Source organism: Myxine glutinosa, chromosome 10 (assembly GCF_964187855.1).
Source record: "Myxine glutinosa chromosome 10, kmMyxGlut1.1, whole genome shotgun sequence".
Taxonomy (NCBI): Eukaryota; Metazoa; Chordata; class Myxini; order Myxiniformes; family Myxinidae; genus Myxine; species Myxine glutinosa.
The window spans coordinates 87515796-87542737 of record NC_136270.1 but is presented as its reverse complement, the minus strand read 5'-3'; the positions used below and the strand labels follow the sequence as shown (position 1 = coordinate 87542737).

Below are 26942 nucleotides of genomic sequence, written 5' to 3'. Positions count from 1 at the left end.
CAAATAAATTGATCCTTGAAAGTGATGTAAACTGATATCGAACTCAATTCATGGACAGTACTGTGTTAAACTTCTGTACGTTTTCCAGAAGTATCTCTTTATTTTGCACATTAGGGAAAAAATTTTGTAACAAAAACAAAAGTTAAATTACGACTGGGATTACAGACAGTAAAATTACAGTTCAGTACTTCGTGTAACCCCCACAAGCATTCAGGAGAGCACGTACACGTTGAGGCATGCTGTTCACGAGCTTTGCCAAGGCTTGGACAGGAAACGCTTGCCATGCAGTGACAACGGCCTGCTGCAATTCACGCACAGCGGTCGGCTGCTGGTCCAAGTGGTCGATTTGACGCGTTAATTCTGCCCACAAGTTCTCTATCGGATTCATATGCAGGGACATGGCAGGCCACTCCATATGCTCTACACCACGGTCAGCAAGAAAGTGTTGGATCATGCGAGCACGATGAGGCCATGCATTGTCATCTTGGAAGACAAAGTTTCCTCGAAAGGCTGCACGAACAAATGGAACCAATGTTTCTTCCAGAATGGCCCTGTACTTGAACTGGTTCAGGTTTCCATTCAGAACAACCAGGTCAGTTTTGCCACCTGCATTAAAAGCAGCCCAAACGGTCACCCCACCACCTCCAGCTTGGACTCTTGGCACTATACAATCTTTGTTGTAGGCTTCATGCACTTGTCTGCGCACTCGGACGCGGCCATCTTGACGATAGGCCAGAAATCTAGACTCATCACTGAAGATCACGTGATTCCAGTGTCCTGGCTGCCATTTGACGGTGCTCTCTGGCCCACTGCAATCGGCGCTGGCGGTGTTGTCTGATCAGGCGTGGCTTTCTCAGGGGACGCCTGGCACGATAGCCTGCTTGAACCAGTCGTTGGATGAATAGCCTTCTGGATACAGGCACATTTGCCAGTTGCTGCCACTCAGCCCCAAGGCAATTAGCTGACTTGGTACGGCCATTGCGGACTAACCGGTGCAGCTGGCGATCATCCCTCCTTGTGGTTCTGCGGGAACGTTCTGGCCTCGGTATTGGAGTAGAGACACCCCTCTGAGCATTTCGTTTCAGGATCTTTGACACCTGACCTTGAGTGATGCCATACTGCCGAGCAATAGCATGCTGTTTCATGCCGTAATTTCGTAAAGCCACCACTCCATGACAAACAGCATTGTCGAGTTGACGGACCATCTTCAGAGGAAGCGGCGATAACATTTGGAGACGTGCAGCAGTTGTTTTCCACTAATACAGAACGCAACAACCCTTGTATACCCGACTGTGAAGCCAATCATCAAATGCACCTGTCCGTACATTTTGCCACGCCACCTGTGATATAATCCTGTTGTTGACTTCTTGCTGCGACAGACAATCAGTGACATGGTTCTTTTAACAAATAAATCACCAAAGTGTAAAAGAAACTCACTAGATTGATATACTGAGTTAAGAAAGTAAACCCAAGTCAAGAAAAAAAAAATATTCCATATTAAATGCCAAGTCTGTATATATATATATATATATACATATACATATATACATATACATATACATATATACATATACACATATATACATATATACATATATACATACATATACATATATACATATATACATACATATATACATATATACATATATATATATATATACATACATATATACATATATATATACATATATATATATACATATATACATATACACATATATATATATACATATACATATATACATATACACATATATATATATACATATATATATATATATATATATATATATATATATATATATATATATATATATATATATATATATATATATATATATATATATATATTATGCCCATGGGTGTGTTAGGATTAGGTTAGGTTAGAGTAGACAATTCTCTTTGAATTGTTAGTTGTTCAGGTTAGGTAATAAATGTGTGTGCCGTCCCCTTGACAGTCAAGAGGAGTAGAGAGGGGAGAGAGTTCTAGTATATTATAACTTTCAGCAGTAGCGACTGTTTAAACAGGTAATCACAAGTGTTTATGTTTTATAATACACTGGTATAAGCTAGAGTACCTACATAAAGAGTAGCGACTTAGGGGGACCAGAAATTCAGGGTCACGTGACTCCAGGTGCCATTTTGTTTCACTCGCCAGCGCGTGGTGCGAGCACTTGCCGCACCGCCAGTGAACTAATATCTACATGGTCCAAACCTTGGCTGTATGGCAAAGTCGCTTCCCCCCCCCCCCCCCCCCTTTATGCAACTCATTATCCTCTCTCTCTCTCTCTCTCTCTCTCTCTCTCTCTCTCTCTCTCTCTCTCTCTCTCTCTCTCTCTCTCTCTCTCTCTGTCTCTGTCTCTGTCTCTGTCTGTCTCTGTCTCTGTCTCTGTCTGCATGTCCCAGTCCGTGCACGCCTTTATCGTCCGTGCACGTCTTTTATCGTCCGTGCACGTCTATCGGCGTGCACGTCTTTTATCGTCCATGCACGCCTTGCAGTTGCACAGTTCCCCAGTTGATTTGATGCATTGCAAAGACGGTCTTTGGGACATATTTAACAAAAAATACTCGTCGTGTGCGTGTGTGTGTATATGTGTGTATTTGTATTATTTAATTATTTACCAAGAAGACAATATCTTTTTTTTCCTTCATTTTGCTTATAAAACTCAATAAGACATACTCGATATAATAGTACATTATTTCCAAAAACCCTATTTGTAATCATATTACCCTCAGTCATAAAATGATTTTGCCATGACAATATGTGATCTACCATTGCCTCGACTAAGAATTTTACTTTTCTCGAGCAAACGAACTTGGGGCACCACCTTATGGACCACTTGTTTGTGGCCGAGCACCACCATGGACCCAAATGTTTTGGGATGTCAATGTCCCAGTTAGTCCGGCAGCTAAGCTAAATATAGCATAACAATTGTGCATTTTGTGAGGAAAGCACCAAATTTGGCACACGAGTAGACTATCATATTATGAAAAGATCTGGATATTGGGCCATCTCAGATTCAGAGATTTGATTTTTGCAAGATTTGCAGATTTTGCAGATTTGCAAGCTGAGATTGCAACGCCAGGGACGGCCGACTCCTTCCTGTGAGCTGCCTACGTCACCCGCACAAGAAGAGCTCATCAAATCACTGCAGCTGCACTGCACATCCTGCAACACCGTGCGTATGAACGCCACTGTATGACATGCTGATGATGCAGAAGACCTGCCTGAGTTCGAAGACGGGTGTCACCAGAGAGGAGAAGACTTTCCCAACTTTCAGTACTGGGCAACTGTGCTGGAACTAGAGATGTTGGTACTGGTCTACGTGTGTTCTCTGCGGCAGGCTTCATTCACGATGTACCTTGATGCCCTGACGGAACTGGTCCCATGGTTCCATGCCTTAGACCACACACACTATGCCAGGTGGGTCCCTGTTCACCTGAGGGACATGGTTGCACTCCCAATGAAGCACCCAGATGTAGCCAGAGAATTCAGGGCTGGCAACTTCACTGTACAGAAGACGAAGAAGGTGTTCTCTTCGATCCCAATCGAATCGAAATCTTGCAAAAATCAAATCTCTGAATCTGAGATGGCCCAATATCCAGATCTTTTCATAATATGATAGTCTACTCGTGTGCCAAATTTGGTGCTTTCATCACAAAATGCACAATTGTTATGCTAAGTTGCCCCACTAAGTCGCACGCACCCAGTCCCAGTCGCACGCACCCAGTCCGTCGCACGCACCCAGTCCCAGTCGCACGCACCCAGTCCCAGTCGCACGCACCCAGTCCCAGTCGCACGCACCCAGTCCCAGTCGCACGCACCCAGTCCCAGTCGCACGCACCCAGTCCCAGTCGCACGCACCCAGTCCCAGTCGCACGCACCCAGTCCCAGTCGCACGCACCCAGTCCCAGTCGCACGCACCCAGTCCCAGTCGCACGCACCCAGTCCCAGTCGCACGCACCCAGTCCCACGCACCCAGTCGCACGCACCCAGTCCCACGCACCCAGTCGCACGCACCCAGTCCCACGCACCCAGTCCCAGTCGCACGCACCCAGTCCCAGTCGCACGCACCCAGTCCCAGTCGCACGCACCCAGTCCCAGTCGCACGCACCCAGTCCCAGTCGCACGCACCCAGTCCCAGTCGCACGCACCCAGTCCCAGTCGCACGCACCCAGTCCCAGTCGCACGCACCCAGTCCCAGTCGCACGCACCCAGTCCCAGTCGCACGCACCCAGTCCCAGTCGCACGCACCCAGTCCCAGTCGCACGCACCCAGTCCCAGTCGCACGCACCCAGTCCCAGTCGCACGCACCCAGTCCCAGTCGCACGCACCCAGTCCCAGTCGCACGCACCCAGTCCCAGTCGCACGCACCCAGTCCCAGTCGCACGCACCCAGTCGCACGCACCCAGTCGCACGCACCCAGTCCCAGTCCCACGCACCCAGTCCCAGTCGCACGCACCCAGTCCCAGTCGCACGCACCCAGTCCCAGTCGCACGCACCCAGTCCCAGTCGCACGCACCCAGTCCCAGTCGCACGCACCCAGTCCCAGTCGCACGCACCCAGTCCCAGTCGCACGCACCCAGTCCCAGTCCCACGCACCCAGTCCCAGTCGCACGCACCCAGTCCCAGTCGCACGCACCCAGTCCCAGTCGCACGCACCCAGTCCCAGTCGCACGCACCCAGTCCCAGTCGCACGCACCCAGTCCCAGTCGCACGCACCCAGTCCCAGTCGCACGCACCCAGTCCCAGTCGCACGCACCCAGTCCCAGTCGCACGCACCCAGTCCCAGTCGCACGCACCCAGTCCCAGTCGCACGCACCCAGTCCCAGTCCCACGCACCCAGTCCCACGCACCCAGTCCCAGTCGCACCCACCCAGTCCCAGTCGCACGCACCCAGTCCCAGTCGCACGCACCCAGTCCCAGTCGCACGCACCCAGTCCCAGTCGCACGCACCCAGTCCCAGTCGCACGCACCCAGTCCCAGTCGCACGCACCCAGTCCCAGTCGCACGCACCCAGTCCCAGTCGCACGCACCCAGTCCCAGTCGCACGCACCCAGTCCCAGTCGCACGCACCCAGTCCCAGTCGCACGCACCCAGTCCCAGTCGCACGCACCCAGTCCCAGTCCCAGTCGCACGCACCCAGTCCCAGTCGCACGCACCCAGTCCCAGTCGCACGCACCCAGTCCCAGTCGCACGCACCCAGTCCCAGTCGCACGCACCCAGTCCCAGTCGCACGCACCCAGTCCCAGTCGCACGCACCCAGTCCCAGTCGCACGCACCCAGTCCCAGTCGCACGCACCCAGTCCCAGTCGCACGCACCCAGTCCCAGTCGCACGCACCCAGTCCCAGTCGCACGCACCCAGTCCCAGTCGCACGCACCCAGTCCCAGTCGCACGCACCCAGTCCCAGTCGCACGCACCCAGTCCCAGTCGCACGCACCCAGTCCCAGTCGCACGCACCCAGTCCCAGTCGCACGCACCCAGTCCCAGTCGCACGCACCCAGTCCCAGTCGCACGCACCCAGTCCCAGTCGCACGCACCCAGTCCCAGTCGCACGCACCCAGTCCCAGTCGCACGCACCCAGTCCCAGTCGCACGCACCCAGTCCCAGTCCCACGCACCCAGTCCCAGTCGCACGCACCCAGTCCCACGCACCCAGTCCCAGTCGCACGCACCCAGTCCCAGTCGCACGCACCCAGTCCCAGTCGCACGCACCCAGTCCCAGTCGCACGCACCCAGTCCCAGTCGCACGCACCCAGTCCCAGTCGCACGCACCCAGTCCCAGTCGCACGCACCCAGTCCCAGTCGCACGCACCCAGTCCCAGTCGCACGCACCCAGTCCCAGTCGCACGCACCCAGTCCCAGTCGCACGCACCCAGTCCCAGTCGCACGCACCCAGTCCCAGTCGCACGCACCCAGTCCCAGTCGCACGCACCCAGTCCCAGTCGCACGCACCCAGTCCCAGTCGCACGCACCCAGTCCCAGTCGCACGCACCCAGTCCCAGTCCCACGCACCCAGTCCCAGTCGCACGCACCCAGTCCCAGTCGCACGCACCCAGTCCCACGCACCCAGTCCCAGTCGCACGCACCCAGTCCCAGTCGCACGCACCCAGTCCCAGTCGCACGCACCCAGTCCCAGTCGCACGCACCCAGTCCCAGTCCCACGCACCCAGTCCCAGTCGCACGCACCCAGTCCCACGCACCCAGTCCCAGTCGCACGCACCCAGTCCCAGTCGCACGCACCCAGTCCCACGCACCCAGTCCCAGTCGCACGCACCCAGTCCCAGTCGCACGCACCCAGTCCCAGTCGCACGCACCCAGTCCCAGTCGCACGCACCCAGTCCCAGTCGCACGCACCCAGTCCCAGTCGCACGCTCCCAGTCGCACGCACCCAGTCCCAGTCGCACGCACCCAGTCCCAGCCGCACGCACCCAGTCCCAGTCGCACGCACCCAGTCCCAGTCGCACGCACCCAGTCCCAGTCGCACGCACCCAGTCCCAGTCGCACGCACCCAGTCGCACGCACCCAGTCCCAGTCGCACGCACCCAGTCCCACGCACCCAGTCCCAGTCGCACGCACCCAGTCCCAGTCGCACGCACCCAGTCCCAGTCGCACGCACCCAGTCCCAGTCGCACGCACCCAGTCCCAGTCGCACGCACCCAGTCCCAGTCGCACGCACCCAGTCCCAGTCGCACGCACCCAGTCCCAGTCGCACGCACCCAGTCCCACGCACCCAGTCCCAGGCACCCAGTCCCAGTCACACGCACCCAGTCCCAGTCACACGCACCCAGTCCCAGTCACACGCACCCAGTCCCAATCACACGCACCCAGTCCCAATCACACGCACCCAGTCCCAATCACACGCACCCAGTCCCAATCACACGCACCCAGTCCCAATCACACGCACCCAGTCCCAATCACACGCACCCAGTCCCAATCACACACACACACACACACACACACACACACACACACACACACACACACACACACACACACACACACACACACACACACACACACACACACACACACACACACACACACACACACACGCACCCAGTCCCAATCACACACACACACACACACACACACACACACACACACACACACACACACACACACGCACCCAGTCCCAATCACACACACACACACACACACACACACACACACACACACACACACACACACACACACACACACACACACACACACACACACACACACACACACACACACACACACACACACACACGACGAGTATTTTGTGTTAAATATGTCCCAAAGACCGTCTTTGCAATGCATCAAATCAACTGAGGAACTGTGCAACTGCAAGGTGTGCATGGACGATAAAAGACGTGCACGACAGGGACAGAGACGTGCACGACGATAGACATGCACGGACGATAAAGGCGTGCACGGACTGGGACATGCACACAGAGAGAGAGAGAGAGAGGGAGGATAATGAGTTGCATAAAGGGGGGGGAAACGACTTTGCCACACAGCCAAGGTTTGGACCATGTAGATATTAGTTCACTGGCGGTGCGGCAAGCGCTCCCACCGCGCGCTGGCGAGTGAAACAAAATGGCGTCAATGCGGAAGTTGTCGCTACTCTCTTTATGTAGGTACTCTAGTATAAGCCTGTCAAAAATGAAGGGTGGTACAGCATCGTGAGCGTGCCAAAGACTTAAGCCTCGGCCTAGCGTCAAGTGTAGAGTCCCTGTATATAGAGAGTTGTGTCAACTCAAATTTGGACGCCATTTTGTGTCTAAGTGTGTCGGATTAGATATACATGTACATTCGCGATATGGGGTGATATATTCTAAACCTGCTAAAAAAATTTTTACTACACATATTTAGTCTTATTATTACATACAGGTGATATTTGTTTTGTCAAAAACTCAGCTATTGCCGTGAAAAAGAGCTGTGTGGTGATATTAAAAGTGGTATGGCAATGCATATTACAAGCCAACACTGCATATAAGAGCTAACATTATAAGTAAGACAAACCAATGCTGTCGTTCTCTGAATTTTAATAACTTTTAGAAAGGAGTGTGGGCATATCCAATATTTTTTAAAGGGTGCCGAGAGCAATTCCGGTGTAGGACTTCCAGCCGACATATAGTCTAACACACTTAAAACAAATTCTGTATGTGGTATTGCCATATTTCTATAGTGTACAACTTTAGTTTTATCGACATTTATATTCAATTTCCATTGTAATGATTTAACAAGCTGCAAGTCAGCTTCTGTCTCTGACATAAGGAAAACGTCATCGGCATCTAGTAAGATTGAAACGTTCATTTATTACTACACCCTTGCCCAGAACTCTGATGGATATTGCCTGATCGATTAATATGTTTCATAGCTGGCGACTTAATTAACACTTAATTTTCGACTGCGCCAAGCCGTAATTAAACAGAGAAAAAACTTTAAAAATACCTGCAGTGTGCACGGTTCGTCTAGTCGAACAGATATGGAAAAGCACAGATAAGACGTCGTATTCACCATAACTTGTTTAATTTCACCAGGAACACGATGAGGCCAACACAGTAAACATTCAGTACAAAACTTGGTTCATACATTCAGACCGTAAGAAAACTCTGCCCGTAATACAACACTCTGACCAGACCAACACTTCATCCCACTACGTTCACTCCTCAAGTGAAACTCATCACTACTCCGTTCACTCCTCACAAGTGAGACTCATCACTACTCTGTTCACTACTCTCATATTGTATGTTTTGGGAACGATAGCTGTCACCGGGTTAAATATATAGGGATTGTCCAATGTGCAAAATCTTCCATCACTACAATTTGGCCATAAATCCCGGGGTGGGAAATATTTGAGCAAATATGCCACAAGACGCATGAGCACTGTACAAAGCAAACAATAACTCGTCAAATTTTGGACGTATGGATGACTGCACAACCCGCAAAAAAATTGAGCAGGCCCCCCCCCTAAAATTGCTTTTATGATTGCCGATTAGGCTAAAGATTTTAAACCAAAAAAATAACTTGCCTCGGAATAAGTTTTGAATGGACGGACAGACAACTGAAAACAAAACGGACCATGGGTTTCCCACCCCTATAAAATCAAAATTAATTCCCTCTGAAAAAGTACAGTGACATTGCCCGCAGACTACCCAACCGCAGACCAGGCAATGTCACTGTACCGGGACATTTCATCAATCAATGACAATATGCGGTCCGCTAGGACTACCCAAAAAAAATTGAGCAGGGTTCTTCCCACGGAAATGCATTTTTGGTCAGCTCCTTGAAGATTATAAACAAACACAAATCGCTTCCCTTTAAAAGGGTTTTCAACGGACAGACAACCAAAAAAAAACCGAGCAGATAGAATTGCTTTTGAACATCGATCATCAAGCGGCGTGAGCCTACCTGGCAGAGTCTCGAGGAGTCGATCGCTTTCCAGCTCTTTCGTCTGACTTTCGCTTCCCAAATTTATCTTCTGACTTTATCACTTGGAAATCTATACATCTTATATTTCCCAGATTGGTTTGAACAACCAAAAGCAGAACAACCAGTCATTTTGTTTGGCAATAAACAACATTCCCGTACCAAGCTGACGTTCACGCACGGTGAAGTTAGACACAAAATGGCGCCACGAAATCACGTGACCAAAAATCTCGGGTCAGCGCATGGCGCAACTCTCTTTATACAGGGACTCTAGTCAGGTGTGCTTACGTATTCTGTATTTATTAGAAACATACTACGGACGTAAATGAACACTCGTTTTACCCAGCACGCGTTGCACATCATGTGCAACGAACTTCACCTCCCTGTTCCTTATATTTATTGTTATTAAAATAAAATAAAAACGCTTCTGTACACCGCCCTTGAGGCTCAATCTTGTTTCTCACAATCAATCTTCAACAGAATCTTGTTTCTCACAGTCTGAGTCCTTTAGGTGCTTTTTTGCAAACTCCAAGCGGGCTTTCATGTGCCTTTCACCGAGGAGAGGCTTCCATCTGGCCACTCTGCCATAAATCCCAGATCGGTGGAGTGTTGAAGTGATGGTTGTCCTTCTGGAAGTTTCTCCCATCTCCATACAGGATCTCTGGAGCTCCGCCAGAGTGACCATCGGGTTCGTGGTCACCTCTCCTACCAAGGCCCTTCTCCCCCGATTGCTCAGTTTGGCCGGGCGGCCAGCTCTAGGAAGAGTCCTGGTTGTTCCAAACTTCTTCCATTTAAGAATTATGGAGGCCACTGTGCTCTTGGGAACCTTCAATGCAGCAGAAATTTTTTGTAGGCTTCCCCAGATCTGTGCCTCGACACAATCCTGTCTCTGAGCTCTGCAGGCAGTTTCTTCAACCTCATGGCTTGGTTTTTGCTCTGATATGCCTTGTCAGCTGTGAGTCCTTATATAGACAGGTGTGTGCCTTTCCAAATCATGTCCAATCAAATGAATTTACCACAGGTGGACTCCAATCAAGGTGTAGAAACATCTCAAAGATGATCAAGAGAAATGGGAGGCACCTGAGCTAAATTTCAAGTGTCATAGCAAAAGGTCTGAATACTTATTTAATGTGATATTTCAGTTTTTTCTTTTTAATAAATTTGCAAAACTTTCTAAAATCCTGTTTTCTCTTTGTCATTATGGGGTATTGAGTGTAGATTGATGAGGGAAAAAATGAATTTAAACGATTTCAGCATAAGGCTGCAACATAACAAAATGTGAAAAAAGTGAAGGGGTCTGAGTACTTTCTGAACGCACTGTACAATACCAATAGAAGAGATAATTACTCTTATAGAAAGTGATAGACCATAGTAAACACAGCTGTGTTGAAAGATTGGCCTTTAAAACCCTACTCAAATCATCCTCATGAAATGGGACAGACAAACACACACTGTGTTTTATATTGGTAGATTTTAGTTCTGGTCGAGGTACCCCCACGAAACGCCATGATAAGCTATTTACATACATTAACACGGCGTTTGCCCAAGGAAAAAACCCCCCTTGGGGAGAGGGGATATTATTAGTATTAATATCGTTTTGTAACAACGTTATGCTATTATCATTAGTGTTGCTGCTACCTTTGTTAATACGTATTATGCTATTGTAGCGGCTACCGCTGGGTTTACACAATCGCCTTGCATCTACCAAGGACGCGGAGCGATCACCATGCCGGGCTCGTCCAGGACGCCCGGGCAGGCCCGCGCTCAACTTGCCAGGCCTCGGCCGGGACGCCCGGCCACGCCCGCTCTCGACTTGCCAGGCCGCGTCCGGGACGCCCGGGCATGCCCGCCCTCGACTTGACAGGCCGCGGCCAGGACGCCCGGCCACGAACCCCTCTCGCCTTTCCCGGGCAAACGCTCCGGGATAATGTGTGTATATATATTGCTGCCCGATAAACGGGCTTTTTAGAGAGTACCCGAGTTGTTTTGTAACAATAAAGAAACTCGGACGAATTCCAGCTTTTTGTCGCGTCCATTCTTCCGATTACGTGGGAGCACAGCTCCTTCATTGGTGACCTACCGACATGGACACGGCAGTTGCCCTTAAACTGCCTACCTTCTGGGAGGCTCACGCGGCGGTTTGGTTCGCCCAGGCGGACTCCCTGTTCGCCCTGCGAGGCATCACGGCCGACGACACCCGCTTCCACCATGTGGTAGCAGCGCTCGGTTCAGCCACCGCGGCCCGCGCCCTGAGCCTCCTCGAGAGCCCGCCAGCCGCTGACAAATACGGCGCGATTAAAAAGCTCCTCCTCGACGCTTTCGCCCTCCCATCGGCGGAACGCGCACGGCGCCTGCTCGACCTGCCCGAGCTCGGCGACACGCGCCCGTCCGAGCGAATGGACTACATGCTTTCGCTGCTCGGCGAGCACTCTCCGGCATTCCTGTTTCGGGAGCTGTTCCTCCGTCAGCTGCCTAGCCCGGTACGCCTCGCCCTGGTGAGCACGCCGATCACGGATCCCCGCGCCCTCGCCAGGGAAGCCGACAAGATCTCCGCGGCAGGCCAACGCATTGCAGCAGCGACCTTGGGCCCACCGCCGTCCGACGCAACGCCCATGATGCCCGAGCACCCGGCACGGTCGATGACCGAACTGCCGACGCAATTGGTGGCCGCAATGCCGAGCCGACCACCTCCAGCACGACGACCGGGGCCTCCACCTGACCAAGCGTGGTGTTACTATCATGCCAGGTTCGGACAGAAGGCCCGGACATGCCGACCCCCGTGCACCTTCGGCAGGCCGGGAAATGGCCGGGCGGGCGTTCATTATCAGCCATGAGCGCCGGCCACACGGGCAACATACTTTTCATCACGGACAAAGCGTCCGGACGGCGCTTCCTGTGCGACACCGGCGCCCAACTGAGCGTCATACCCGCCTCCGATCAGGACAGGCAGTCCGCGGTTTGCGGCCAACGGATCGGCCATCCGCACCTTCGGCCCGCGCAACGTCACCCTCTGCTTCGGCGGCCAACGCTTTACTTGGACTTTTGTAACCGCCAGCGTGCCCATGGCTCTGCTAGGCGCCGACTTCCTCTGCGCACACGGACTGCTGGTGGACGTCCAATGGCGTCGCCTCATCAACGCCGAGACCTTCAGCTCCCTGGTATGCACATTGAGCAGCTCCGCTCCGACCGAGCTGGCATGCGCCCTCCCGGCGGCGAACGAGTTTGCTCGCCTGCTCACGGAGTTCCCGGCCCTCACGCGGCCGACGTTTTCGGCCGTCGCAGTACGACATGGGATCGAGCACCACATACCAACCACGGGCCCGCCGGTCTACGCCAGAGCCCGCCGCCTCGACCCAGCCAAGCTCGCCATGGCCAAAGCCGAGTTCGACGCTTTGGAACACCTCGGCATTGTGCGGCGCTCCGATAGCGCGTGGGCTTCGCCACTACACATCGTCCCAAAACCAGGGGGCGGCTGGCGCCCATGTGGCAACTACCGCCGCCTTAACGACGCTACCACCCCCGACAGGTATCCGATCCCGCACATCCAAGACTTCTCCGCCCGTCTGGCAGGACAGGTCATTTTTTCAAAAATCTATCTCATACGGGGATATCACCAGGTACCTGTCAGGGCGGCCGACGTCCCTAAAACGGCCGTCATCACGCCGTTCGGCTTATTCGAATTCCTACGGATGCCGTTTGGCCTCAAGAACGCGGCTCAGGCGTTCCAGCGCTTGATGGACGGCGTGCTGCGTGACCTGCCGTTCCTCTTCGTTTACCTGGACGACATCCTCGTCGCCAGCACGTCCCGGGCCGAGCACCTCCGATCACTGTTCGGGCGCCTCAGCGAGCACGGCCTCATCGTCAACCCGGCCAAATGCCACTTGGGCACGACGGCCGTTGATTTTTTGGGCCACCACATCACCAAGAACGGGGCCGTGCCGCTGCCAACCAAGGTCGAGGCCATCACCACGTTTCCGCGCCCCCGCTCCATAAAGGCCCTGCAGGAATTCCTGGGAATGGTGAATTTCTATCACCGCTTCGTGCCCCGCGCTGCTCAACTCATGCGGCCCCTCTGTGAAGCCCTCCGGGGCAAGCCGGCCAAGCACGACATCGTCTGGTCCGCAGCAATGGACGCGGCCTTCCAAAGCTCAAAGCGGGCCCTCGCCGACGCAACACTGCTCGCTCACCCGGTGCTCAACGCTCCCATTGCCCTCACCACGGATGCCTCCGACTACGCGGTGGGCGCCGTACATGAGCAATGGGTGAACGGGGTTTGGCAGCCACTCGCTTTTTTCAGCCGGCAGCTCCGGCCGAACGAGCTCAAATATAGCACGTTTGACCGTGAGCTCCTCGGTCTACACCTGGCCGTTCGCCATTTCCGCCACCTCCTGGAGAGCCGACCCTTCACGGCGTTCGTCGACCACAAGCCGTTGGTTTACGCAATGGCCAAGGTCACGGAGCCGTGGTCGGCCCGCCAACAGCACCACCTCTCCGCCGTGTTGGAGTTTACCACGCACATCCGGCACGTTGCCGGCAAAAACAACGCCGTGGCCGACTGTCTTTCTCGGGCCAGCGCGAACGCGGTCCACCTCGGCGTGGACTTCGCGCTTATGGCGGCGGACCAAACCACCGACACCACAGTGCAAGCCCTCCGGGCGGCGGACACGGGCCTCCGCCTGGCCGACATCCCCTTCACGGACACTGTCCTGCTCTGCGACGTCTCCCAAGGCCAGCCTCGCCCCATCGTGCCCGTTACCTGGCAACGCCGCATCTTCGCCTCCCTCCACGGCCTTTCCCACCCGGGCCGGAAAGCTTCCCAGAAGCTGGTGTCGGCGCGATTCGTCTGGCACGGCCTTCGACGGGACGTCTGCGATTGGACCAGCACCTGCACAGCCTGCCAACAGGCCAAGGTCCACCAACACACCCAGGCCCCGCTGGCACCTTTCACCGTGCCCGAACGACGTTTCGACCACGTCAACGTGGATCTGGTGGGCCCCCTCCCCCCATCACGGGGGTTCACACACCTGCTCACCATGGTGGACAGGACCACCAGGTAGCCGGAGGCCGTTCCCCTCGTCTCCACCACCACCGCCGACGTGGTGCAGGCTTTCATCGCCACCTGTGTCACCCGCTTCGGCGCACCGGCGGACATCTCGTCGGACCGCGGACCGCAGTTCACCTCCGAGCTGTGGGGCGCGGTCGCCCGCAACCTGGGGGTTAAGCTCCACCGTACTACGGCCTACCACCCTCAAGCCAACGGGTTGTGTGAGCGATTCCACCGCTCCATGAAGGCCGCGCTCATGGCCGGCCTTCAAGACGGCGGTTGGGCCGACCGGCTGCCGTGGGTCCTTTTGGGCCTCCGCACGACCCCCAAGGAGGACCTCCGGGCATCCACCGCCGAGCTTGTCTACGGCCAGGCGCTACGCGTCCCGGGCGAATTCGTGCCCGACGCTACCAGTCCCTGGTCCGCAGCTCACCAGCGCTCGGACCTCCAGGAGGCCGCCCGACGGTTTGCCCCCGTGCCAACATCCCACCACGGTGACCCCCAGTCCTACGTCCCCCCAGCGCTTCGCACAGCGGAGTACGTTTTTGTGCGTCATGACGCACATCGGGGGCCACTCCGGCCGCCGTACGACGGGCCCTTCCGGGTCCTGCGACGGGATGACAAGTCGTTCGTCATCGACATCGGCGGCAGGTCGGACCGGATTGCGGTGGACCGCCTCAAGCCGGCGCACGTGGACATCGACCAACCGCCACGGTTGGCCCTTCCGCCGCGGCGAGGCCGCCCCCCCGTCCACGGTGCCCCCCACTCGACCGCCCACCACCACACCGGACCCCCCCCCCCACGACCCGCCAGGGGTCGCTTCGGCCGGGTCATCAGGACCCCCCTCAAATAGACCCTGCCGGTGCAAGTCGATTCTGGGGGGACGTGTGTAGCGGCTACCGCTGGGTTTACACAATCGCCTTGCACCTACCAAGGACGCGGAGCGATCACCATGCCGGGCTCGTCCAGGACGCCCGGGCAGGCCCGCGCTCAACTTGCCAGGCCTCGGCCGGGACGCCCGGGCATGCCCGGGCACGCCCGCCCTCGACTTGCCAGGCCTCGTCCGGGACGCCCGGGCATGCCCGCCCTCGACTTGCCAGGCCGCGGCCAGGATGTCCGGCCACGCCCCCTCTCGCCTTTCCTGGGCAAACGCTCCGGGATAATGTGTGTATATATATCGCTGCCCGATAAACGGGCTTTTTAGAGAGTACCCGAGTTGTTTTGTGACAATAAAGAAACTCGGACGAATTCCAGCTTTTTGTCGCGTCCATTCTTCCGATTACGTGGGAGCACAGCTCCTTCACTATTATCATTAGTGTTGTTACTGCCTTTGTTACTAGAAGTGGTGTTGGAAAAATGCTATTATTAGCTTTCTTAACATGGATATACACTTTAACACGGATTTCGCCCAAGGTGAAAAACACCCTTGGGGAGGAGGGGAGGGGCAAATGAAGTTGCTACAAACTAACACAAGACCCTTCGTCCTCCTGTTAAGTTTGGTTGAGATTGGATAAGTAATGACCGAATGCATCACAGTCGAAAAGAGACATACACCACATTGTGTATTTTAGTATGATTTTCATGAGTCAGATTTGCAATGAGGAACATAATTATGGTTAAACACTTTGAAATTGCCACTCTTTTGTTTAATGCTGAAAATTATGTTACAATGACTATTTGACACAGAGTTTACCATAGCAACGGCAGGTTAAAAACATCCCGTTTAGCGGGAGTCCCTGAAAAAGCACACACATCACATTCGTACGCCATTTTGAAAGTCCCGTATTTCTAAAAGTCTGGCACATCCATTATACAAATGACCACTCCATTACAAAGTCAATTCAGTGATTGAAAATAGAATGCCCCTTACATCATCTGTGCCTTGCAGAGCAACAGCAAGGAGGCCCTTCACCAAGAAGGTTCCAGCCAGCCACATTGCCCCCTGCACCAACTGCACACAAAACAATGGAATGGGACAAAACAATGGAATGGGACAATGAACAGAAAGCAAAAGTCTACTGCTACATCACCACAAAGGTTGAATGTCCTAGCTGTGGCCCATCCTATACAGTCAGGAACCACCAGGTAAGTACTAACTGGGACAAAAGAACAGGTGGGACACACCTGTTCACGAGTTATCAAGTGACCACTATATTCGTCATGTGTGTGTGTGTCTGTCTGTGTGTGTGTCTGTCTGTAGCATAACTACCCGATGATATCATCAGATCTTGATGAAACTTGGGTGGAAGGTTGATATCATGATCTAGTTGTGTCCTGCCTAGAGTGGGCGTATTGCGCCCATTGTAGGCGGAGCCATGCCCGAAAAAGATGTCTTTTTAGGGGGTAATCGAGTTCAAGCTACATCTTCTCCAAGGGGTTTGGTGGAATCTGACAGGGGTTTCGATATTGCGTGAGGCCAATGTCATGTCTAGCCCCACGGAGCTCGATTTTTCATTTTTTTTTTCCTTTATTTTTTTTTTTTTCATTTCATTTTTCACCGAATTTTCGGTATTGTGTAGCTAACTAACCTCATAACTGATTATGCATTATTTTCTATCTCATTTCAAGGTCAGTAACCTTCGTTTTGACATTTCCAGGCCTGGCCTGTCCAGGCCTGTTTCGGTTATAGTCCGTCATTTGTCAATGAATACGCTTGCTCGTGAACCATTGTCGTCTCCTGACTTATCCTATATATATATATTTTTTTTTATGTTGAAGGCTCCAGTTACAAACTATATAGTCCTCAGAGGCCAGGCCTTAAATAAAAGAGAAAAAAAGTGTATGATGTTTGTTTGCAAGAAAGAGATTGAAGCTAGCCCGGTAGCTATAGTTTGGGTTGAGACAGAAAGAAAGACCAGCAATCCGGACACGGAGAGTGCAAGATGATTTTGGGCATCACTTGAACGCTCCTAAGTCCGAACAGTAATACTACCCTGAACGGTTGCTGTCTATAACCTAATACCTAAAAAACTGGTCCAACCGGATGGGTATTTTTTTCGGAGACACCATTCCCTTACTGGATGGCTGTTGGCTCCCAAAGGGAGCTCATCGACCCTTTAACAGGTATTGTTTTTAGTCCTGCAGGGTGTCACAGTAACCCTCCCTCCCCCCCCCCCCCCCCACTCCACTGGCAAGCCAGTGAAGGTAGTCAGTTTAGACCAACCTGACGTGTAGAGACAAGAGACTGATATTATTCTCCCCCATTAATTTTTTTAAATTGCCAACATTAGAAAATAAAATGGTACATCCAATGACTTTTGGCTCCAATCACAAAATCATTTGACATGACTAATGCTCAGATATTATTGCATACGTGTGCCGAATATGAAAGAAATGCGTTAAATCATTTGAGTAGATGCTCTGGACAACAGACTGACAATACCCAAAATATAAGCCCCTAGGCAGGCTGATGCCCAGTTTGATGTGATGCCCAGACTGATCCCCAATCACTATTCACATAATCATGATAATCAGGGAGATCCAATATTGATCCAACTCGCAACACAGTGGAAACAGAACTGCTGTGGAATAATAATCCGTTCTTCAACAACCACTTAACTTTTCCAACCACGCTCCACATCACGAAAATAACATCCTATCCCAATGAAATTTCACTCACCCAAGTAAGAAAGCCATACACACAGACACCTCGCAGCCAATCCCTGATGTGAACCACAATCTGAGAGAAAGCAAATAAGAGCAAGGCAACCTGATGTCAAACAACAGCAGTAAGAACAAAGAACAAGAACAAACTTTGAAGATTCTGCACATCAAGATTTCAGATCATTGACACTGGCAAACAGCAGCAAATAAAGGCTCATGATTCAGCAAAGATCACAAATGCATCTCGATTCGAACATGGAGAGGCAGGCAACCACAACACATCATTACTGTGTCTGATGGAGGAGTTACAACTTTTATTAGGCCAAAATAATTAGGTTGGTGGAGTGGAGATGGGAAGAGAGCGTTTCAAATTCACTCATATTGTCCTAATGTACCGTGCCATATTGCCTATATATGGAAGTGCCTTTGGAGTGAGGACAATGAATTGCAGCAGTATTAAGATCAGATGGTTCAAATCCAGTGAGGGCAGCAGTAAGCAGCAACCACAAGGATGTAGCTTAAAAGCTTCCAGAAACTGAGCTGGCCTCAAAATAATTACCCGCATAACTATTGGATTCTCTGTAAAACTCCCAAGGTCAAACAGAAATGGTAGCCCATGACAGTGTAATTATCAGCAAGATTATATTCATGGGTCGATATGTTGGTGTAAGTTAAACAGAATTTAAAGAAAAAAAAAAATCAAGCTCACTTTATATGAAGTTCCACAAGTCATTAATAAGCTGGAATATTTATATTAAAGTTATGAAAACTGACTAACACACACACACAAGAACTACAAACCCATATGGACAGGAGTGAAGCAGCGTAGAAAGATGTCAGCAGCATCTTATTGCCAAACATCAGGAGGAAGCACAACCCTAAAGAGAGCTAGGTATGATCAGGTAGAGAAAGAGAGACAGTGCTGCATTAAATAAAAATAAATATATATTTCAGCAAGAACAGCCAAATTTCATTAATCCCAACATGGAACAATTAGTTAATCATTCGCATCACCTTTTTCACACAGCACTTTTTTATTTAAATAAGAGGAAATACCATGTGAACACAAAGGAATGTCTTCATCTTCTTTGTTGAAATATAACCCATCACATGTACGGCAAAAAGGCAAGAAATCTGTGGAAGATGAAGTGGGTGGGGAGAAGAAATGTCAACATTGCATACGACATAGAATGAACCTGTGATTCCAATCTTAATGTATGACTCAATTATAGGCTTACAGCAACATCAAGTTGCTTCAGGCTTAAGATCTTAAGGTCCTGAGTTCAAGTCCTGTCATGCCATGCCATGCCATTGAATTAACACCAGGTGGGTTGACTCAACCTGTCATCCTTCGGAAGTCGACAAAATGAGCAACAGCTTACTGGTATTGGGGGGTAAGCTTACATCAGCGGCACCACAAAAAGGATAGACCCAAAAAACGTTTTTTCAAATATTTTAACAAACCCAGAAAACCTTTTGCATAACCTTTATATAAAATAAAGCTTGTAACAGATTCCAAAATATCAAGGAAATGCACAGGGAAAGGACATGTAGCAGAACACACAACACACCTGTGTGCTATAATAATCTCACCTTTTCACCTCATCGACTGTCTCTGGTGCTCAGCACAAAGGCAGGTTCAGTGCTGCCAAAATAGTCTCATGGTGAGGATTACATTGGGTGGTTTGCTTTTGCCTTCCTAGCGGTAATCGGGGCAGGAATTGTGCGCTTGTTCAGGAAGCCGGCAATAACCCACCTACTCTTCGCTAAAGACACCATGGGTTCTTTAACATCCACTGACTAATGCTTGCAGATAAAAATAAAAATATATTCTGCTTCATTACTCAGTGTTATGGAGATGGGAAGAGGGTGTTTGAGAGAGAGAAGAGAGAGGTGAACTCTTGTTTATTAGTTGGCTGCAAAAATCGATCAGATAAAGATCATAAATATGTTTTTTCTTGTTAATAAATTTTGTAACCAAGGGTCTTAAAACAAAACAGAGTGAGGTCCATGGCATGCCATGGCAAATCCCTAATCTTCCACAAAAAACAGTTGAAAGATGGCAAAAAGGTTTACCAGGGAAGGACAACATAAAAGAGTTAAAATATTTCCATTTCAATCACTGTGACCCCAAATCCCCACCCTCTGGAGCATGAACCGACGGTCATATCCCAAAAAACAAACAAACAAAAAAAAAACTAAATATTTCATGGGTCCCCCATTGGTCATTGCATATACAATTTCATTTAAAAACGTGTCCGTAATTGCATTAATTTTTTTGGTATTTGAACTTTTGACCCCACCCCAAGGGGCAGGGCCAAAAATGACACTGCTCTTGCATATTTGTGCCGAGGAAGTTTGCATTGATCATAACTAGCAAGTTTGGTGAATTTCTGACCCACCGTTTAGCAGGAGATAGCATGTCAGACAGACGGCCGGACAGAGCCATTATTATTATTATTTTTTCATGGTCTAAGGTCATGGAAGAGCTAGGACATAGATCACATCAGGCCTTAACGTAACAAAGGGAACAGCAGGAGAAAGGGGAGACACCAATAGCAGGGCAGAGGGAGTGCGTATACGGACATGGACAAAAAAGGGATGCAGATAACGATGAGTGTTGTGGGAGAACGCAAGTGGTGGACAAGAACATAAGCAAAATTTCAGGAGTAGTGGGGGTGGTTTAAGGGTGTAAAAAAAATCATCACTTTGGATTGAGGATGACCTGAGATGGTGGTGAACAGATGTCTTGAATACTGGAAGGGAAGAATGAGATTGAAGAGAGTGTGGAAGATGGTTCCGCAGGCAGGAAAATAGAGGAATAAATGAGTGGAGGTGTGCAGTGGTTCTAGATTTAGGCAGGTTCATTAGGAGAGGGTTACTGGTGGACCAAGTGTGTCGAGCAGACACTTGGAGTGGACAGAGCATGGAGAGGGCAGAGGGTGCAAAACCAGAAATTAAGCGGAAGAAGACAGAGACCACCGACCTGGCGAAGGAGAAGTGATTGGCCCATTCAATCAGCTTCATCACAAGATTCCAATGATCTTGAAAGCCTCGGTTTCCATGGCGTCAATTTGAGCAAGATGTGAGGCAGGGGATCCAACCCAGAGGGGAGACCAGATTTCCATGAAGCTGCAGATTTAAGCCTTGTAGGTGTTTCGAGTTCAGGTGTGCCAAGGAAGGACTTTGATGATTATGCCCTGTCGGCATCTGGCTTTGGAGGACTTTGAAACGTGATTTCACTCACTGCAGGACGTCCAGAACCCAGTAGTGTGGGCATCTCGTGTTAGACATCATGCCAATCATCAGGGACATTGATTAATTATCTCCTATCGAGAGTCCCAGTGCACGTTGATCGCACAATGCTTACACATTCGAGTGGGATAAGTGGTGCAGCCATGCACTCAAGTCCATTGGGAAATGAACATGGAGTGAGAGCAGCCAGCACTCGTTGCAATACTTTGGTTGCTCACTCTTCTGTAAATGTGTGTGTACAACATAGAAAACAATCTCTAACTCAACTCAAAAAACATTAAACCTCTTTTTAAAACGCTGATGTTTCCCTTTTAAGTGACATCATTTCCCCATACTTGTACCTATCTTTTTCATATTAAATATACAAAATTAAATCATATTCATAAATACATACATACAGTCACGTGAAAAAGTAAGAACACCCCATGTAACGTTTTGACTTTTTCAACATATTTCAACATACAGCTATTTGATCTTCATTTCAACAATATTGATAGATAAAGGTGATATAATATAACAAATATCAGGAAACATTTACATTTTGTAGTCCATTGTATAATTTAAATAAACATAAATGCAAATTTCACATGTGGAAAAAGAAAGTACACCCTTGGGTCAAATAGGTGGTATTTATGCCCTTTAGGTGGTGGTGGTGGTGCCCCCTTTGGCAAAAACAACCTCAAGTAGGCGTTTCTTATAACTGTCTACCAGTCTCTGACATCGACTTGGAGAAATTTTTTCCCACTCCTCCATGCAAAATTCTTTCAGCTGTGCGATGTTTGAGGGGTTTCTTGCATGCACAGCTCGTTTCAAATCCCCCCACAACATCGCGATGGGATTTAGATTCAGGCTTTGACTTGGCCATTCCAGAACCCTCCATTTCTTTCTTTTCAGCCATTCCTTGGTGGATTTACTGGTATGTTTAGGGTCATTGTCATGTTGCAAGGTCCACCTTCGGTTGAGCTTCAACTTTCCGACAGATGGCCTCACATTATCCTCAAGCAGCCTCTGGTACAATGAAGAATTCATAGTGGATTCTATGATGGTGAGCTGCCCAGGCCCTGATGCAGCAAAGCTGCCCCAAACCATAATATTTCCACCACCATGCTTTACAGTTGGTATCAGGTTCTTGTGCTCAAATGCTGTCTTTGGTTTTCGCCAAACATGTCTTCTGGTACTGTGGCCAAATAGCTCTACCTTTGACTCATCTGTCCAGAGCACATTGTTCCAGAAGTGCTGGTCTTTGCCTCGGCCCTAGGTGTTAATTGGCAAACTTTACTCTTGCCCTGATGTTCTTTCTGGACAGCAAAGGTTTCCTCCTGGCACACCTCCCATGTATATCAAATTTGTGCAGCCTCTTTCTAATGGTAGACTCGTGCACTTTGACATCAACAGTGGCAAGAGCTACCTGTAGGTCCGTGATGACATTCTGGGGTTCTTGGAGACTTATTTCAGCATCTTGCGGTCTGCTCTCAGGCTAAACTTGCTGGGGTGGCCTGGCCTGAACAAGATGGCAGTTGTTTGGAATCTTCTCCACTTGTAGATGATCTTCCGGACAGTCGAATGATTGATTTTAAATTGTTTGAGATCTTTTTAAATCCCTTCCCAGACTCGTAGGCATCTATAACCTTCTTTCTGAAGGCATCAGAGAGCTCTTTTGATCTGGGCATTGTGACGCCGCACACTTCAACAACAAAGAGCAAACCAAACGAAATGTCTGAGGTTTAAATAAGACAGGTTCCTCCAAGATCCTCTCTAACGATGTTCAAACATTTGCACCCGAGCTGGTGAACCTGATTCTAATTTTAGGTATTTGAAGCAGTGATAAATGTAGGGGTGTACTTACTTTTTCCACATGCGATATTTGCATTTATGTTTATTTAAATTATACAATGGACTACAAAATGTAAATGTTTCATGATATTTGTTATATTATATCACCTTTATCTATCAATATTTTTGAAATGAAGATCAAATAGCTGTATGTTGAAAAAGTCAAAACTTTACATGGGGTGTACTTACTTTTTCACGTGACTGTACATACATACATACATACATACATACATATATATATATATATATATATATATATATATATATATATATATATATATATATATATATATATATATATATATCCCCATGTAGACCTCTTCATATAGCTGTATTTGCTTGGAGATAATGAAGTGTTACACCTTATTTGCTAAATGATAAAGCAACATATTTTCGGAAGGGTGATGAAGTTGCTCTACCCATTGCAACAACAAAATCTCACCATGCACCTTGTCTTCCATAACCATCTCACCTGCACAAGCATTACAAACTGAGAAAACTGCCAAGGAAGCATGAAGAACAAGGTCGCTAAAACCAGCATGACAAGAATCCTCATCTTTGGAGCACGACATCTGCCAGGCCAGGAGAAGGAAGAATATGGCAGCAAAGGGAAAGGGGTGGGGGTGAGGGGAGGGAGAGAGAAAAAGAGCAAACTTCCACATATTCAGAATCGATCAGACAAATATAACTAACTTCTCATTGCTTTCCTGCAGTTCTCACCGGAGCACGCATGTCACCAGCAGCATTTGTAGGACCAGGAAAGGATAGGAGAAACTCTCACGAAGTGGTGGCGTCCACATGACACGAGTGCCCTACAAGACATGACATATTGCACTGTGTTCAAGTTCAAACCATAACATAAAAGCAGAATAGGTTATGATCACAATTGAAAATACGAAGATTCTTACTGCATGAATGAATGAATGATCGTTTTAAGGCCATTTTCCCCGCTAGAGCGGGGGTTAGCCTTGCGGGCCCCATGACAATCATGGTTCCCTGTTTGAGGCAATGTTTTTTTTTTTTGACCAATATATATGCAGTACATATATATACACAGTACATACATATATATCTCTATATAATTCCAGCAATCTCTGTGTGTGTGTGTGTGTGTGTGTGTGTGTGTGTGTGTCTGTATGCGACCGCTGTTTCTCGACAACTACCGGTCCGATATACTTGAAACTTGCCAGGTATATTGCTGGGGACCCGAGGATGTGCCTTTTCAAGGTTTGAAATTAATCGGACAAGTGGTTCCCAAGGTATGGTCACCGTACTCGCAAGCCGTTCGCTTTGGCTTTGCGAATGGACCAAACTATTTCATGTAAATAGAGGGGGGGGGGGGGGGTTCTGTGGTCGTTACTGCCACGTGGTTTCAAAGTTTTTTTTTGTTGTTGTTGTTTGCACGCATGTTTTTTTGCACGCACGTACGGGCAAGCACGTACGGGCAAGCACGTACGTGCGGGCACGCCCTAGTATATATAAAGAGAGAAAGCTTATAATATTTTATTTGTTTTTTTATCTTTTGGGTTTAAACAAAGTTTTGAAATAGCTTGAGAGTCACAATATCTGCGATGTTCCAATCACTAGACCACCGTGACCATCAGACTTACCTCTCCATGGTTAAAGAAGAAGCAGGCTACAGTCACCACACCACCAAGCCGGCTTCCACTGAAGACAATAACAAAGGGAATGAGCAACTGCAATGGTTATGCTCTATTGCTTCACTCAAACCACAGAAATAGGTGTCTAAACTTTACCTATTAAGTGCAAATGCAGAAGAACCAAGGAGTCTCACTATAATAGACAGTTTTGTTCAGTGGACTGGGCATTGTATCGATAAAGTTTTGCCCAGACCCTCCTCCTCAAAAAAATGAAATACACAGAGCCACTTCTAGCGATCATGGTGTGAGCATGACATGCCACTGTGGGAATGCTTCCCTAAACACCCCATTCCACCCCACCTGGAAAAAAGTAATATTGAAAATCTAATGGTACTACAGTTTGAGAAGTGTCTGTCTTTCTGTGATTGTCGGTCTGTGAGTCTGTGATGTGGGTTGTTAGCTCAACTTGCATGCATGAAACTGCTAGACAGAATGGTAAGGTTTTAGGGAATAAAACAAACCCACAAAAAATTCATAGTGTCAGGCCATCAGGTTTGGGGGAGGACCCAAATTCTCTCGACGTCAATGTTTACTGTATAGGGCCCTCCGGTGGAAGCCTGTATTACAAGTCATCTATACTGTTGCAGATATGGCTCCGAGGTGTTGATAAAATGTTTCAATATCGTGTAGTTATTCCCATATTGAGTAGTTAGAACGAGCATGAAGTCATTAAATGTTGTTTTAAATATGTGTCGCTAATTTGTATAATAAGAAACATGAATTGCACCCCAGTGTGTGTCTAAAAAAAAAAAAGGATTACATCCCATTCATTTCAATGTTCCTACCTTTAGTTTTGCTCTTAAATGTGCTTTAGAAGTGTTTGCTAGGCCCCCAGAGCAGAGTTTATGCAGGAAAGCAGGGCCCAGACAATCCGGGCCTCTGATGTCATTGGCTCGGCCGGGTCAGGGGTCATACGGGGTTCAGCCACGTACCCGGGCTGGGCAGTTAAAATAGCGTGCGAGTGGGGAGGGGTGAAGTGTGTCATGATTGAGGTGGGGGCTGGACATTTTAAAAGCACACGCAGTGGACAGAAGTTAGGAGATGCCATGAGATATCATATATCAACACGAGGAGGGTCCGCTGAGTGGGTACAGCTGTCGGGCTACACCGGTCTCCTCCCGATCAGCCACGCCGCACCAGAAGGGCTTGTCTCTTCCACTCTTATTGCAATCAAGCATCACAACGGGTTTGGGCCCAGCAAACCCTGCTTTTTTTGTCCCAACCCCACCCCCTTCTGCCCCCTGGTCTTTCATCGAGGCTGAGGCATTAAGTCACAGGTTATTTAAGGACTAGTTTATTGCATGGTCTGTTCGTGGGTGCGTATCTGTTAGAGGCTAATTATTGGGTTATTGATTTAACATTGTGATCGCTGTTCTGTACATAAGTGCATCTGTTACTTACTTACTTACTTACTTCACACACACACACACACACACCACACACACCACACACACCACACACACCCCACACACACACAATCGATTTGGTCCTTGCTCATCCTGCTTGGTCACAACAGTTTCATCTGGCAACCTTTCGTCGAGACCTGAGAGGCAATTATCTGATTTAAATTTTTTTCAAACTTTTTCTATAATCCAAACAGAGCTCTCGATCTTCCTCTGGATGAAAGAGGAAGCCATACAAAGTTTGGTTGCACTGGTTCCTGCAGGGTCCGAATGCATAAACGAACAAACAAACTTACTTCTTTATATGTTAGATGTTGTGTTTGTTTATTTGTTTGTTTGTGATTCAAAAACAAGAAAACGACTGAACCAAATTTTGCATGTTCCCCAAGGGTACCCCAAGTATGGTTTCTGTCTTGAAAAAGGTGATTTAGGGTGAGGGGAAAAGGGGGGGGGGGGGGGGAAGACTCCAATTCTCTCTTTGTAAATGTGTGTCGTATATAAAGAAAGTTTAAACTACTTAACAATATGCATTATACGGTGATGTTGAAATCTGAGTGAGAGTAATTGTAAATTTTCAAAATGTTTCATTTCACTCAATTTAAGATGAGGTTCTATTCAAACCATCCAACATAGCTTTGCAGCGCAGTGGAACTGATTTTTGCTCCTGCCATACATAAGCAGCTCGGATGGTAATGAAGGTGATTTAAGTTTACTTGTA

At 49.3% G+C, this 26942-nt stretch overlaps 1 protein-coding gene across 1 annotated transcript in view; it reads right to left on the bottom strand.

The window, feature by feature from the left end:
• DPY19L1 (dpy-19 like C-mannosyltransferase 1) overlaps positions 1-26942 on the bottom strand; it is a 131978-nt gene that overhangs the window by 86982 nt on the left and 18054 nt on the right. The window contains exons 7-13 of the mRNA XM_068126592.2: positions 24771-24828; positions 23881-23972; positions 23633-23732; positions 19129-19206; positions 18874-18960; positions 18089-18148; positions 16340-16420 (exon numbers count right to left, since the gene is read on the bottom strand). Coding sequence (XP_067982693.2) covers positions 16340-16420; positions 18089-18148; positions 18874-18960; positions 19129-19206; positions 23633-23732; positions 23881-23972; positions 24771-24828 — 556 coding nt within the window. The remainder of the gene's footprint in view (positions 1-16339; positions 16421-18088; positions 18149-18873; positions 18961-19128; positions 19207-23632; positions 23733-23880; positions 23973-24770; positions 24829-26942) is intronic.